Source organism: Opisthocomus hoazin, chromosome 1, assembly GCF_030867145.1.
Source record: "Opisthocomus hoazin isolate bOpiHoa1 chromosome 1, bOpiHoa1.hap1, whole genome shotgun sequence".
NCBI classification, from domain to species: domain Eukaryota; kingdom Metazoa; phylum Chordata; class Aves; order Opisthocomiformes; family Opisthocomidae; genus Opisthocomus; species Opisthocomus hoazin.
In genome coordinates, this window is record NC_134414.1 from 94,151,269 (window position 1) to 94,165,313 (window position 14,045).

At 38.8% G+C, this 14,045-nt stretch overlaps 1 protein-coding gene across 1 annotated transcript in view; it reads left to right on the plus strand.

Moving 5' to 3' along the window:
- POLA1 (DNA polymerase alpha 1, catalytic subunit) overlaps nucleotides 1-14,045 on the plus strand; it is a 203,200-nt gene that overhangs the window by 75,551 nt on the left and 113,604 nt on the right. The window contains exons 27-32 of the mRNA XM_075429909.1: nucleotides 721-753; nucleotides 2,004-2,096; nucleotides 3,082-3,287; nucleotides 4,567-4,699; nucleotides 6,269-6,400; nucleotides 8,450-8,624. Of these exons, the coding sequence (XP_075286024.1) occupies nucleotides 721-753; nucleotides 2,004-2,096; nucleotides 3,082-3,287; nucleotides 4,567-4,699; nucleotides 6,269-6,400; nucleotides 8,450-8,624 (772 nt within the window). The remainder of the gene's footprint in view (nucleotides 1-720; nucleotides 754-2,003; nucleotides 2,097-3,081; nucleotides 3,288-4,566; nucleotides 4,700-6,268; nucleotides 6,401-8,449; nucleotides 8,625-14,045) is intronic.

Sequence of the window (14,045 nt, forward strand, 5' to 3'; positions counted from 1 at the left end):
AGGTCGTAGCCTACTCATCTGCGGTCTCTGTAGCTCTTTCTAAGGTGCAGAGAATTGTTATTCAGAGCATTTAGGGAACTTAGGGATGCACTCTTGGCTGAGGAACAAACCTGGTTACACACAGATTTGCCCATTGATTCAACATCTGTATCCCCTCTCTGTCCCAGCTCTTTGTCCCAGTTCTGGTTTCCTTAAAGAGTTTGCTTTTTGATGACCCATTTTAAGATGGTTACGAGGGTAATCAGCCTTTTGACTAGGTTCTTGTTAAGTAAGCACCATCCAGGCTGTACTGAATAAGACAGGACATTTAGGGGGGAAAAAAATGAATGGCATCAAGAGGTAAGATGATGGTTATGAAGGAGAAGACTGACCTAAATTACTGAAAGAGCCTGAAGTCTGGCACTTCGTGATTGGGTTTCTTTGAGCGTTTGATTCAGTGTTGTTTTTTTTCCTAAGGTAGAATGTGTGTGTGCACATGTAATTTTGAGATTTGTTTTAATCTTGTTTTAGGGGAGTTAATAATAGCATTAATACAAGGTCAGATGAGAATTTATTCATGTAATAAGAGTATTGAGGTGACTGTGTGTTGCCAGGAGAGAGGTGGTTTGCTTTGTTTTGAAAGGTGAGAGCATTTGGAGTTAGCAACCTAATGGATATGTTTGCATGTGTTAGCTTGTAATTATATCATACGCTAATCTTTGATTATTTTTTTTATTTCAGATTTTGATGCATACCAAGGAGATGGTGCAAAAGGTAATGCTGAGCATTTTCATTAAACAACCACCCTTAAAGAGCACACCTGGTGAAATTTTTTTATTCTAGGAGAGCTGTAACCCAAACAGACCTGAAATCACTTCTTAGGATGCCTGGTTTACAAATGTAATCCTTCCTAATGGATTATAGCTTTTTTCTTTTCCTACCACAGATATGATCTGGCCCCTGCTTGAAGCCTATGTGTTACTGTTTCAAGCGAATTAGCAACAGTGCTAATTAGAGTTTACTCATAGACCTGTTACACCATGTGTTCTAGCATTTTACTGTGGTTTATTTTTTGGCATCCTTTAAACTCTGTCACAGGGTGGTTTTTTGACTATATGGAGTGTGGACATAGCCATGGTGCAGCTTTTACAACTGCATTGATTTTCCACTGCTGAAGACATCAGGCTTTCATTTTTTCAAGTTAATATTACATAATTGGATGCATCTGCTGATTTTTTTTTTGTGACATTTGCTGGTGTTGACATTTTTTCTTTTCACCTTTTTCCTTGCTGTGCCATTTACACGCACCTCAAGCTTTTTTATGTGCCTCAGTTTGTCTACAGTTTGCTCCATTATACCAGAGTACTATGGCAGTCTGGCTGGTGTTTGAATGCAATCTTTTTCCAAGTAGGGCATCTGAATATTGTGGTATTCTCAGTTACTGTATCCACTAGCCAATACTTTTAACTAGATTTGTTTGAAAGGAAGATATTATTTTATTTTTTTTCGATCCAGAATGACTTTTTTGCAGTAGTATTGTGGTGGCTACAAATGGAATAGGATACCTGACTGTGGTATTATCTTTCAAGCACATTGGCTAAATGCCTTATCCGAGTAGCCTGAATTTGTCCAGCAGTCTTTGAGTCTAAGTCATCTTCTTGTGTCCTAGCAGTCCAAAGTTATTTTTGATTAGAGTTCCTATTGTTTCTCAAGATTAGACTTGTTCACTGACTTATTTTTCTAGCATTCATTTAATAAAATTTAAACTGCCTATGTACACAACTGAACAGTGATTTTTTTCTAAACATATCAGTGGTTTAAGTTTCATTATTCTCTTTAAATTCAAATATGTCTTAATGAAATTTACAGACTTCTCAGTAAAAACTTACTTTACATTTTTCTGCTTTTTAGTATTTCAGGGATAATATACAGACAATGATATTTTTGAATCTTGAAAATGAGGTAGGACTTTAAAAAGATGGAATGGTTCTGTTTTGTTTTTCAAAGCAATTTGTTTCATTTAGATGAACCTTGAAGTGATTTATGGAGACACAGATTCCATTATGATAAACACTAATAGCACCAATTTGGATGAGGTCTTCAAGCTGGGGAACAAGGTAAGGAATTTTTTCTTCTTAAAGCTTTTCTGCATGTCTGTGCTGTAACACTGAGTGGAGTGGATGGTATTAAGAGAGGACTCCATGGCGTAAGCAGAGAATAGGCCATGAGGAAGAAGAACTTGACAATGTACGGAAGCTATGGAGTAGTAAAACCTTAGAGTGCCCTATCTTCAGGTGTAGCTGCTCTCTGCATTTTTTAAAGTATTTAAATGAAACATTGCATTGTATAATAAGCTTTTTTACAAATCCTAAATTATCAGGAGACTGAATACTTGGTAAGCCAAAATATAAGGTACAATTCCTCAACATTAGTTCCAATTACAATGTGAACACAATTTTGATTTCAATAATTTTTGACATGAGAGATGTCTACCAGTTTATTAGTTTTGTTTAGTTGTGTAGTATGTATTACACTTTGTGTCATCAGATTTCTGGTGGTAAATTTCAAATATTAATTTCCAAGGTATACTAGATACTGAAGAGATCTGCTTGATTAGCAGTTGGCAGTTAATGATGTGGAAGTTTTGTGGCTCTCTGAAATTGTGGAAAAGAAGTGAGAAATGTTTCACAACATTGTAAAGAAAAGGTGTGAGAGAAGTTGGTTTTGAAAGATGGAAGAATTTGTGATGAAAATGAGAGCTATGGAAGCTCTAAAAACCCAAAGAAAATGTAGAGGTTTTTTTTCAGTATACTACTAAACAGAAGTCATGTGATTTTAAGGCAAGAGTGATTCTAGGTCTTTTTTAGAATACTTCTGCCTTCATGCTAAGTTGGTACTCTGAGGGGTAGATGCATCTCAGGAGCATGGAAGAAGGAATAATATCTTGATGTTGTAACCGAGTAGCAGGAGGGCTGATGGCATGGAAGAAAGCAATCTCTCTTTATTTGCCACATACAAGGCTATAGGTAATTTCAAGCGTCAATTAAATTTGTCCATAGATATTAAGTGTTGCATTTGTTTTTAATGTTGATGCATTTGCAGATCAAAAGTGAAGTGAACAAGCTCTATAAATTGTTGGAAATTGATATTGATGGAGTCTTTAAGTCCTTGCTACTGTTAAAGAAGAAGAAATATGCTGCTCTGACTGTGGAACCAACAGGAGATGGGAAATACATAACTAAACAAGAATTGAAAGGATTGGATATAGTCCGCAGAGACTGGTGTGATCTTGCAAAAGAGACTGGAAAGTGGGTTTCTTTGTGGCATTGTCGTCTTTGCTCTGTTTTAAACAGTACATGCTTCGTAAATGTTTGATATCATGTGGCTGTTTTCCTGAACAGTGCAGATTGGTAACTAACATTAGCGTTAGAGCGTCTTAACTGGTTTTTGTAAGACATAGCAAACATTACATTTTGGCATTGGTAACAGATTATAGTTATGAAAGTCCAAATGTCTCTAATTTCACTATCTGTTTTTGCATCTTCTGTGGAAGCTGTGCATTTGAGGAGTCGCAATTTTGTATATGCAGTTTTATTAAACCACAGCTGAAATCTTGTGAAAACGGTAGGTGCTGTCAGCGTTTGGAGTCATAGGTTTTAGGTCACATTTTTTTCCAAAGATGACTAAAGAAGCTGGTGGTCAGCTCTTTCAGCATCCTCTGCTAAAGCTGGAAGCGCACTGGATGCAGGCTGAGGAGATGATCCCTTCCTCAAAGACTTTTGCTCTTCCCTTTTTCAGATGACACTCTTCTCATACTTCATAATGATGGATATTGGATGGATGATTTATTAATTGTCATTGCACGAGGCATTTTCGTACTTAAATTTGATAGAGATAATACAGTTAGCATGTAGAAAGAAAACTGGAGTGGGTGGAGAGGTGGTCATCTGGGGGCTGACTCAGATTGCGTACTGCCTCTTGAAAACTTAACTTAAAAGTTGTGGTCCAAATGTATCCAAAAATGAATAGTTTTTTACATCTGTAAAAATACACCACACGCTTACTGTTCTTAAGACTTGCATTTTCTAAGAAAAGATGCATCATAATAGAAGCAAATTTTTCCAAGTTAGGAATGTATTAGTAATTAAAGCTATACAAATGTTTGAGAGTGTTCTTTAGTGACTAACTCTTCTGCAGCTGGCAGATCTTCCAACCACATTTTACAGAAATAGGCAAGACTTTGCTTACTTGATATATTCTCTTCTCCTCCATCTTCAGATACCTGCTATGGAATAATAAATGGCAAAATTAAATGGGAGTGGAAAATAGAAACCAGTTGCACTGAACAGTTCCAAATCACTGTTTAACATTAGAACTATTTACAATAATTTGCTTTTAGTAAACTAAGTAAATAAATAGAACAGAACATGGAATATCCTGGCAAATTTCTATAAATTTTGCATCAGACTTTATCTTCAGGCTCTTTAATTTCTAGAGGTAACCCAGGGGAAGAGAGGATTGTGTTTGTTGTAACAGTTTTGCTTTGTGTGTCTGAAGCTTTTCTTCCTTTCTGGACTGTTTTTACAGCTATATAATTGGTCAGATTCTTTCTGATCAGCCCCGAGACATAATTGTGGAAAATATTCAAAGGCGGCTTATTGAAATTGGAGAAAATGTGACCAATGGCCAGATCCCAGTAAATCAGTTTGAAATAAACAAGGTATATGATGTCTCGGTTCTTTTCTGTCCCAGAAAAACTTTACTGTTCATGAATATATCAACTGCTGAGAAAAATCTTTTTAATTCATGTGATGCTGTGAAATAAAAGTTTTATTAGATACTGAATAGCATGACAGAAACTGCAAAGATCCTACAATATGAGTAAAAAATACCTTGTGGGGCTGGAGGCCAGTCTTGCTTCCTCAGATTAGTAACTTTGTGTCTTGTCCCATCCTGCTGTCTTCCCCACTGATACATTGAGAATGACAGGATAGCTCCTGCTTCCGGGAGTTTTCTCCTAGATGTTGTTTTATATTTCAGGTTTAAAATACCTAAACTGTCAAACACAATGGAAGAGAATCAAACGTTCTGTTTTCTAGAAAACCCTTATAAAAGCATACTGTTGTTAGTTTATGTCCCTTCAAAGCTCTGTGGAAGAAAGCTAATGGTCATTTTGAGATCTCATTCAAGACTTTCCTGCAGCAAGAAGTAAAACACTCTGCTTTATCTACAGGAGTTTTAGCAAACAGCATTGTGGTATTGGTTTATTTTTGTGACTCTTCAGTGAAAGCTGTATTTTCAACTTCAGAAGCCTCTCCCTTCTGCTAGGGGATGTTTCACTAATGATTTAGATACTAGATGCCTCTCTCATGCTTCTATTAGAAGAGATTTCCCAAATTTGCTCCCTCCAAAGTCTCTTTCTTTTGCCAGCTGGACATTTGTCTGCTGTGTAAGGGTGTGCTAATCGGTTAAGAAATGTGTTGAGGTTGTCATACCAGTGTTGAAGAAATCAGTGATTTTTATGGTTGACTTAAAAAAAAACAGTTCTTATTGCAAATATTCTGAGAGTACTTAGTATCCCAGTAAAAGATATATATGGAATAATTTTAGCTTTAAATGTTGAATGTTCCTGTGTGTTACTACTTTGGGAAAAAAATGAATAATGTATTTCACTATGAAGTCAAATGTATAAGTTGCTTCTAAGAATTGGGATGACAGTACATATTTAAAAGTAGCATTTTATTTTATGTAAAAGAAAAACTCAATGTGGAATCTCAGTAGTACGATATACATGGAAATATTTAAATTTGGTTGTATTCTCTTGCTACGGAGCTTATTAAATGCACTTAACTACTGGATATTCAGATGTACTTTATGACCTGAAGGGGCGCAGGGGTAAGAGTAATCTTTGGCTGTATTTTTGTATTTTGTTTAATGTTTTGATCTTCAATTTAGTTTAGCTTTAAAACAATTGCATTGTATCTGTAATTGCTTGAACTGTTGTGCTTTTAGGTAATGCATTTTTCAGACAGTAATTGTAAAAGCATGCTCTCATTAATAATAACATTTTTAAAGTACGAAGGACTGGTACCTAGACCCTAACGTCTGGAAAATACCTTTATTACAATTTTTTTGTCTTTCTTTTTTTGTGTTGCAAATGTACTTGTGAACAGTAGATGGTTGAAGATAGGTACTGTGTAATCTTGCCTTTTAAAGTTCTGAGTTGTCCGTCACTGAAGTAAATACTTTTCTCATGGTTATGTTTCTGTTTTCTCCTCTGATCTCTTAGGCATTGACAAAAGATCCACAGGATTATCCTGACAAAAAAAACTTGCCACATGTGCACGTTGCCATGTGGATAAACTCTCAAGGAGGCCGAAAGGTGAAGGCAGGAGACACAGTGTCATATATCATTTGTCAGGTAAAAATGTCTTTATTTATAGCTAAATACTAGGTATTGTTTGAAGAGATGGCAAAGAAAACCAACTCAACTCCTGGAGAAAATGTTTTGGCATCTCTTTATAATGAGATTATGTTATAGTTTAAAACATTAAGTTTTCTGTACTAAATTTAGTTTTGGAGAGCCAGAAAGAACCATTGTGATCAGCTCAGCTCATCTGACTCTTTCCATATAGTGGCTGATAACATTTCCCTCAATTAATTTCTGTTTGGAACTAGAACTTATTTTTAAGGAAAATGTCAAGTCTTTGCTTTAAGGAGAAGAAAATTCTGGTGGTGAAGAACCTGTCATTCTTCGAAACCTACTCGGTGGTGGTTAGTGTCATTGTTATTTCCAGTCTCAACCTGTGTGTTTTCAATTCATAGTCATTGGATCTGGTGGTACCTCTATCGGATGGACTGGGGAATTTGAGAAACTTTCTATTTTCAGGGGTTTATCCTAGAAATGCTTATCATTATCTCACAAATACATCCTCCATTTTGGTTTTGCTATTAAAAAAAAATATAGGTTGGATTAGATGGACCAAGGGAAATCTTATGCCAAACTGGTGGACTTGGCAATGTGACTTCTACAATGGACAGCTATTTCAGCTCCTTCATCATTAAAAACTGAAACATACTGATTTTTATTTATTGAGAGTTCTTATCCTGGCATGACATAGCTGCCAAGACTTACGAGAGCTGGGCTGTGGGTATGGCTGAGCAATGGCACAATGCAAGAGAAGAATGTACTTGTTGAAAGAAGGGAGCTGAAGGAATTGCATTGTAATTATTTTTGCAAAGCAGCTGGATGAGCTGAATAGTCCTAAATTAATTTTGTTCTGAATACTAAGTTGTCTGAAAGGAGTAGGAGGGACCAATGGCTTGCAATCTGTCTTTATTAGTGATGGGTTTTCAGTCTGTGGTTGCTGACCCTATTGAAGCCAGTAGCTTGTCTTAACTGAAAAATGAAGGTGTCATATGTTAATGGATTAGTTTTATTTTGCTGTAAAAAAGGCAAAAAAGAGACTGTACTTAACAAAAAAATAAACTGTGGTACTCCTACCCCCCTGTTCCCCCCATGCCCATTAAGGTTTACTTCTGTGGCTGAATACTTGCTAAAATACTACTTCAAGTTCTGCTTTAAGATTTTTGACACACATTAAAAATGAAATTTCCTGATGTAGTTGTGGACTGGGAATAAGATTCTGCAGAATGAATGAGTTATTTTTTTCAGAAGAGTACCGTCTTCCTGGAAGTGATACTTGGTTCCTCCATGAATACTGTTTTCAGTTTAATTGTTGCATTCCCAAATTATTTAATTATTTTCTTCTTATCTTCCTCTTTCAAGTTGGAGAAGAATGTAACATCTACTCTAACCTCTGAGTGGTGTTTCTCTCTTGCCTTGAGATGTCACCATGTGTTTCTTTCAGTTTGTCCAAATATTTCAGAATCTGCTCTGTCAAATCTGTACTATTGCCTCTGTCATTTATTCGCATGCCACTGAACGATGGTCCATTGTCTGACTGTTCATTCTATTTGTTTCTTTATAGAATCAAAGAATATAAACTTCCTAGCAAAACAGCTATAGTTTTGATATCCAGGACTTAAAATTTGCTTGTTGTGCAAAATGATAATGCTAGTTTAGTACGGAGTGGATCCAAAATGCCTGTCCTCCGCGTATTTTTAACTGGGCTGATGGTTACAATGTGTTTTCATTGTGCATTTCAGAATTGACAGATGGGACTGTTTACTCTGTCTACTCTTACTGATTTGCACGTGTAGGCTGCAATAATACAAGCTGGATTTACATTCTTGAACTTGCTAGTTGATGCCAGCATCAGCAATGCAATTTTTTTTTTTACTACTGCTGGATCTGCATTGGATGCATAATAAATCAACCAAAAGAGATTGATTGTGTAACACTTTTGCGTTAAAATAATGCATAATATTTGAAGCCTAACCCTTTGTATAGACTGAATGTGGATTTTACTTTTTTCACACTTTGTTTCGTATGTGTCTCCTGTCTTAGGATGGATCAGATCTCGGTGCCAGCCAGCGAGCATATGCTCCAGAACAGTTGCAAAAGCAAGACAATCTTACTGTTGATACTCAGTACTACCTGTCACAGCAGATACATCCAGTAGTTGCTAGAATATGTGAGCCCATAGAGGGAATTGATTCTGTTCTTATTGCAACGTGGTTAGGTAAGTGTTTTAAATTCAGTTTATTTAAAGAATTACAAAAAACAAAAAGAGAAATTTTAATGTATGTTTCTTAACAGAAATGCTTCCCAAAATCAGTCTTTTTTACAATGAATGATACCTTGTGTTACACAGTCTATAGAAAGCAGCTTGGATTGTAAGTGTATTTCTGTGACTTTTGCAGAATACCATTTTTCAGAAGGTGTTCATAAATGTGAACTTAATCTTGTAAACCGTGTTCAGAGTTGCAAAAATTTACTGTCCATAAATGACAGTACTATTGCATGTCTTTGAGATTTTCTTAAGTTACTAAAGTAGTTCTGGAGCGTGCATCCAAACCTGGCATTTTTCTAGGGAGAAATCTGACATCTTCCCAGGAAGAAACTAGTCATAGTTACAATGAAAGGATATACATTTTTAGATTTTTCTGCCCAGCTCTGCCTCTGTCTTTTCCATTCCCCAGGCTTCTTATCTCGAAAGAAGTACAGGTGTTGAAAAAGTGTTAACAGTTCTGTCAGGTCTCTTTCCATGAAAATACAATGCTGTGCGTGTAATCCTTTTGGTGCTGTTTCCTCCCTAAAAGTGATTCACCAACAGACATGATTGATCTTCTTGATAAACAGAAATTCTGTGATTTGTATCCCACATCTAGTTCATTATTTTTAAAACTGTTACTCAAGGACATGGAAAAAGATGTTAATCTTGCTGGATGCTGAGCTCTTGACAAGATTGTCCTCTGCCACAAGAAAACTTTGTAGAGAGTTGGACTGTTTCAGTTTAGTAATCTCCTGTTTGATGCTATGCCCATGTCAGCAGGAAGTTCTGACCCGCAGAAATACTTTGTTCAGAATTTTGGAACACTCAAAGGGAGAGTTAGTGCTCAGCATCTTGTTGTTTAGGTAGTGGCCAAGATCCAGGATTTGGTTGCTTAAAACCAACCGGCAGCGTGTTGCCCTCAGGACCGTTCACCTGGGACACTTAATCTCTGTAGCTTCCTTACTAACAGCAGGTTCTGCTTATGGTCAGCTTGCAGTTTGCACTTAGAACATGTGCAAGTAAGTTCCTGTCTTGTTGCTTCTCAAGAAGGGTGATAGTCATGAAAGATCTCCGTCTCCCAAGATAGTCTGTATAACGTGCAGTTTTTTCCGTATCCGTTTCTAAGTTGTCCGTATTAAAAAAAAAACAAACCAAAACAAAACAAAAAAACAACAACAAAAAAAACAGGGGGGCAGACACAGGAATTTTGCTTTTTCTGGGAGCATGAGCACAGCGATAGCTGTGTGGCTGCAAGGGTATTTCTTGGAGGCATTCGATGTTGCAGCGTGTCCTCAACAGCTCTGGTGCTTTGAGGAGGTGTCAGCCCTGCTTCACACATGCAAGCTGACCATACAAATCATTCTGTTTGTGGCAGGGTCTTGGTGTACAACTTTCCCTTGATGTCAGAGTGGACTATGTGGTATGCCTGACTGAAAAGGTCAAGCACTCTTGGTTAGGTTGAAGCAGTTTAAAATAGGCAGTAAACTTGTAACTTCATTTAGATAAAAGACAGGACAGATTTCTGAAGCTAATTTATTTTATTTGGCAGAGATTGTTAGTCTTGTAGAGTTAGGCTCAAATTCAGAGTTGTTCCTTAAGCACAAGGGGTCAGACTTTCAGAGAAGACTGTCTCCCTTCAGGCACCTGAATTAAGTGCCCAGATCTTAAGAACTGTGTGCCACTTGATAGCATCTACTGTTTGCAAATGCCAGTGCTGCTTTTTGCGCTATAGTACGTTCAAGATGAAAATTTCTTTTATGGTCTATAATAGCATCATGCAGCTGAGTTTATTAATAGTCCACAATTGTTAGTCTGAAAACCTGTATGTATCTATTACAATCTTGGGTCTGAAATGCATTCAGTTTGACCTTGCTGTCCTGTAAAAATGTGATCTCCTTCTCCAGATCTGTTTTTGTGGGAATGCTTAAATTGAGCTTGGGGGTAAAGTCAGGTCTTTTTCAAAACTTCTGCTCTATTTCGGTCTTTGTATACAGCACTTAAAGTCGTACACAAGTTGTTGCAAGCTGAAGTTATCTTGCAGCTTTTTTATAACAATACTGGAGGAGTAGTTGAGTGTTTTGTTTCAAAGAAACTGAAATAGTTTTAAGCGTAGAAGATAGTTGAGCCCAGCTTTCTGAAACAAGCAAACATGAAAACTCTTCACTGTTCTCTGTTGGTAAAAGGGGCTTTTTAGCTTAGTGTTTTCATCATGTTATATATCCAAATTCCTGTCGTTTTTCCTGTCTTGTTGCAAAACAGCGTATTTTTTTCTTCTTCTGAAGAAAGCTGGTGTTTTGGAAGATATCTAAGTGGACCAAAACTTGGTTGCATTCTCATTGTGTGTGTCTTCCTCCACCTGGTCTGATTTATTGTGTTATGTAGGGTATGGGTCTGTGTAGGGATAATGGTTGTAAAAAAAGATCTCTGTTTCCTATTTAACAGCATCTCAGTATAAGGTGAATGTTTCGTTGACGTGTCACCACATTAGTCCGAGTAGATAAAACTCAGCTCTGCTCAGGGAAGCTTGGCTCATATCAAAATGATGAAAAGTTCTTTGTTCTGTCTGTGCTCAAAGCAAGTTATTTTAAGCTATTTTAGATCCTGAAGAGCAAAAGCAAATAACCACACTTAAAAATTGCAGAGAACTCCTTAGATATCACATTTCTTCACTACAGAATCAAGCTGGAAATTGCCGTTTGTTTTTGGACATTGTAGGAGGTCTGCATAGCCTTTGAGAGATGGAAATTTGTTGTTTTTAAAAACAAGAACCTCATGGGCATACTCCTGCATTCACTCTCTTTTTCTTGAAGTTCTCGAGGAAAAGCAGGGACAAGATCAGGATTGGCGGGTTTACTGAAACTCAAGTAAAGCATGCAATCTGATCAGTAATACCATTCAATAAATATGACCTTAAATGCTTGGAGACGTTACTTGCATCGCCCTGAACATACCTATAGCTTTTAAACAAAAAGAACGGTATTGGCAGAAGGAGTCTCTTAACATATTTAAAGTAAGCCTTTTTCCTGATATGTAAATACTGCTCCTCATCTCAAATTAAAATCATGTCTTATTTCTGTGTTGTCAAAAGTATCTAAACTTTATGGAAGCAGAGTCATTTAACCACAGGGTTTTTGTAGCTGTTACTGCCTAACTTAATTTTTTCTAAATGATGGGAGTTGCTGACTGCTGTTGTAGAGCGTGTCGTGGTCTTCTGAAGGAGACGCCTGCCGCTGCCGTCCAGGTGGATGTGCACGTTGGGGCTCTGCAGACTGCTTGGCATTTGGGCATGTCTTAAGAAGGCTGTCTGATGTTAGAGAGTCGTTGCTGGGTCCTGATGAGGCGTGTCGCTTAGAGTGACTCCCAGTACCGGTTCCTCCTTCCACGTGGTGTCTGCGTGTTACCTGCTCCCTGTGAGGAAACCCACCTCCACCTGAAAGATACTGTATTTTTTTTTTCCTTCTTCCTAGAGAGTCGTTCAATAGGTGCGTTTGGTACAGTAATTAGCAGCTACCCAGACTGACTGTCCTGACAGAAACCATGACCGTTGTGCTTTCCTTGGGGCATGCAGGCATGAAATCAGGTTCTGCCTGTTTTTATTCGTTTTCTCACGTGAGGCAGTGAAGTGAGAGGAGAATGAGGGAAATGAGGGTTAAAGTAATGGTGAAGCTCCATGCCGATACAGTAAGGAACCCCAAAGCGCGTGAATTTTGCTGTCTGTGGTCTAGCTGGGTGGCTCTTCTCGAGGTGCTCCAGACCTGCTTAGAAACCGGGACTTGAAGCGCGCTGCGCCCCAGGCCGTCCCGAGGGCCGCGGGCAGCAGGCGCAGCGGCCGCGCGGGGCAGGAGCACCGGGCGGAGAATACCAAAACACCGTGCCTTGCCGGCGGGCAGAGCCCCCGGCCGCCCGCCGTCGGACCCGCAGGGCGGGCAGGCGCGGCCCCGGGCCCGGGCCCCGGCCCCCAGCCGCGCCGCCCTGACGGCGGTGCGCGGCCGCAGTCTGGCCTCGAGGTGGCAGCACCGGATGCCGTTTGCCGGCCGCTCGCGAAACGTCTCCGGGCGGGGAAGCTCCGCGTCCTTCCCCGCCGGCCCGCGGCTGGAGCGCGGGGGTCGGCCCGCCGGCCTGCCCCCGCCCCGGCGCCTCCCGGCCGCGCCGCTCCCCGTTGACGGAGCGTGCGGGGGGGGGCGGCCCGCAGGAATTGTATTTGAAAAATACTCCGATCAGTGACACTGGTTTGCCTTTTTTTCCGTTTCCCGAGTGACCCCTTTCGTTTCTTTGCTGGCAAGTGTTTCGGTAATTCTGTTAAATAATTCGGGAACAAGTCCTGGAACTTCCTTTTAGTGTTCACTTTTGTCACAGTAAGTTGGTCAGCGTGTTTGTGGTGTTGGAGCCCTTCGTCACGCGTGCAACCTTGCAGTTGTGGTGGGGTTGGACAGCTTACCTGCGTGCAGGTAATTTAGTGATAGCCCTGAAGATTTTCGTGTCAGAGTAAGTCAAAGGCCCTTCGATTTTTCTTGGTGTCGTGGGAGAAAAAAAGAAGAGTTCAGATAAGCTCAATGATTAGTCTCATCCTATTAATTGAAAAACTACCAAACCCAGATATTATTCCCCCCTCACCTCCCCCCCATCAGGTAGTCCTTGTTTCGTTTACCAAGTAGAGTAATATGACCAACGTGACCTGGTCCGAGAGGATACCAGTTCGTGTGCTGAAATGGATTAACTGAACCAACTAACTGTTCCTGAAAAGAGATAATAGACAAAATAGGTCCCAATTCCACAAGATAATTAAGGTAGGCATGTTCTTTAAAAGCCTGATTTGTAGTCCCTTTGATTTCACTGAGGCTGTTTGCACACCAAAAGTTAGATGTACACTGGAATCATCACAATATTTTTCCTGTTTGTTTTTTTTTTCTCCGACCGAAACAGCTAAGGAAGTTTAGAGATAGGCGTGATTTAAATTCTTCCAATGAATAACTTCTTTTCTTTTTTTTTTCCTGTTAAATTATTACCAAATGTTCAGATGCTTAATTGGTCTCACAGGTTCTGACTGAATATTGGAGAACTGCAATTGTCTGAAGACCAGAATTTATCTCCTTTTAACTTTTATTTATTGAGCTATTTTGCTCTGCATTTGCCTTTTGGGAAACAACCAAAGATAAATTTCTAGCTGAACTTTAGTGACATCTGTATTGGAAAGTTGCAACATTCTTTTTTCATTCCACTTGTGAACTCAGAGTAAACTGAGAATTTTTGTTTGTATTTGCCTTTACTGTCTTAGATCCAACCTACTGCATACTTAGTAGATTTTTTGCAAAATCTTAATGCTAAACTGAAGTCCCCTTTCTAAACCTCTTATATACTACCTGTATGTTGCTGAACATACTCTGTTCT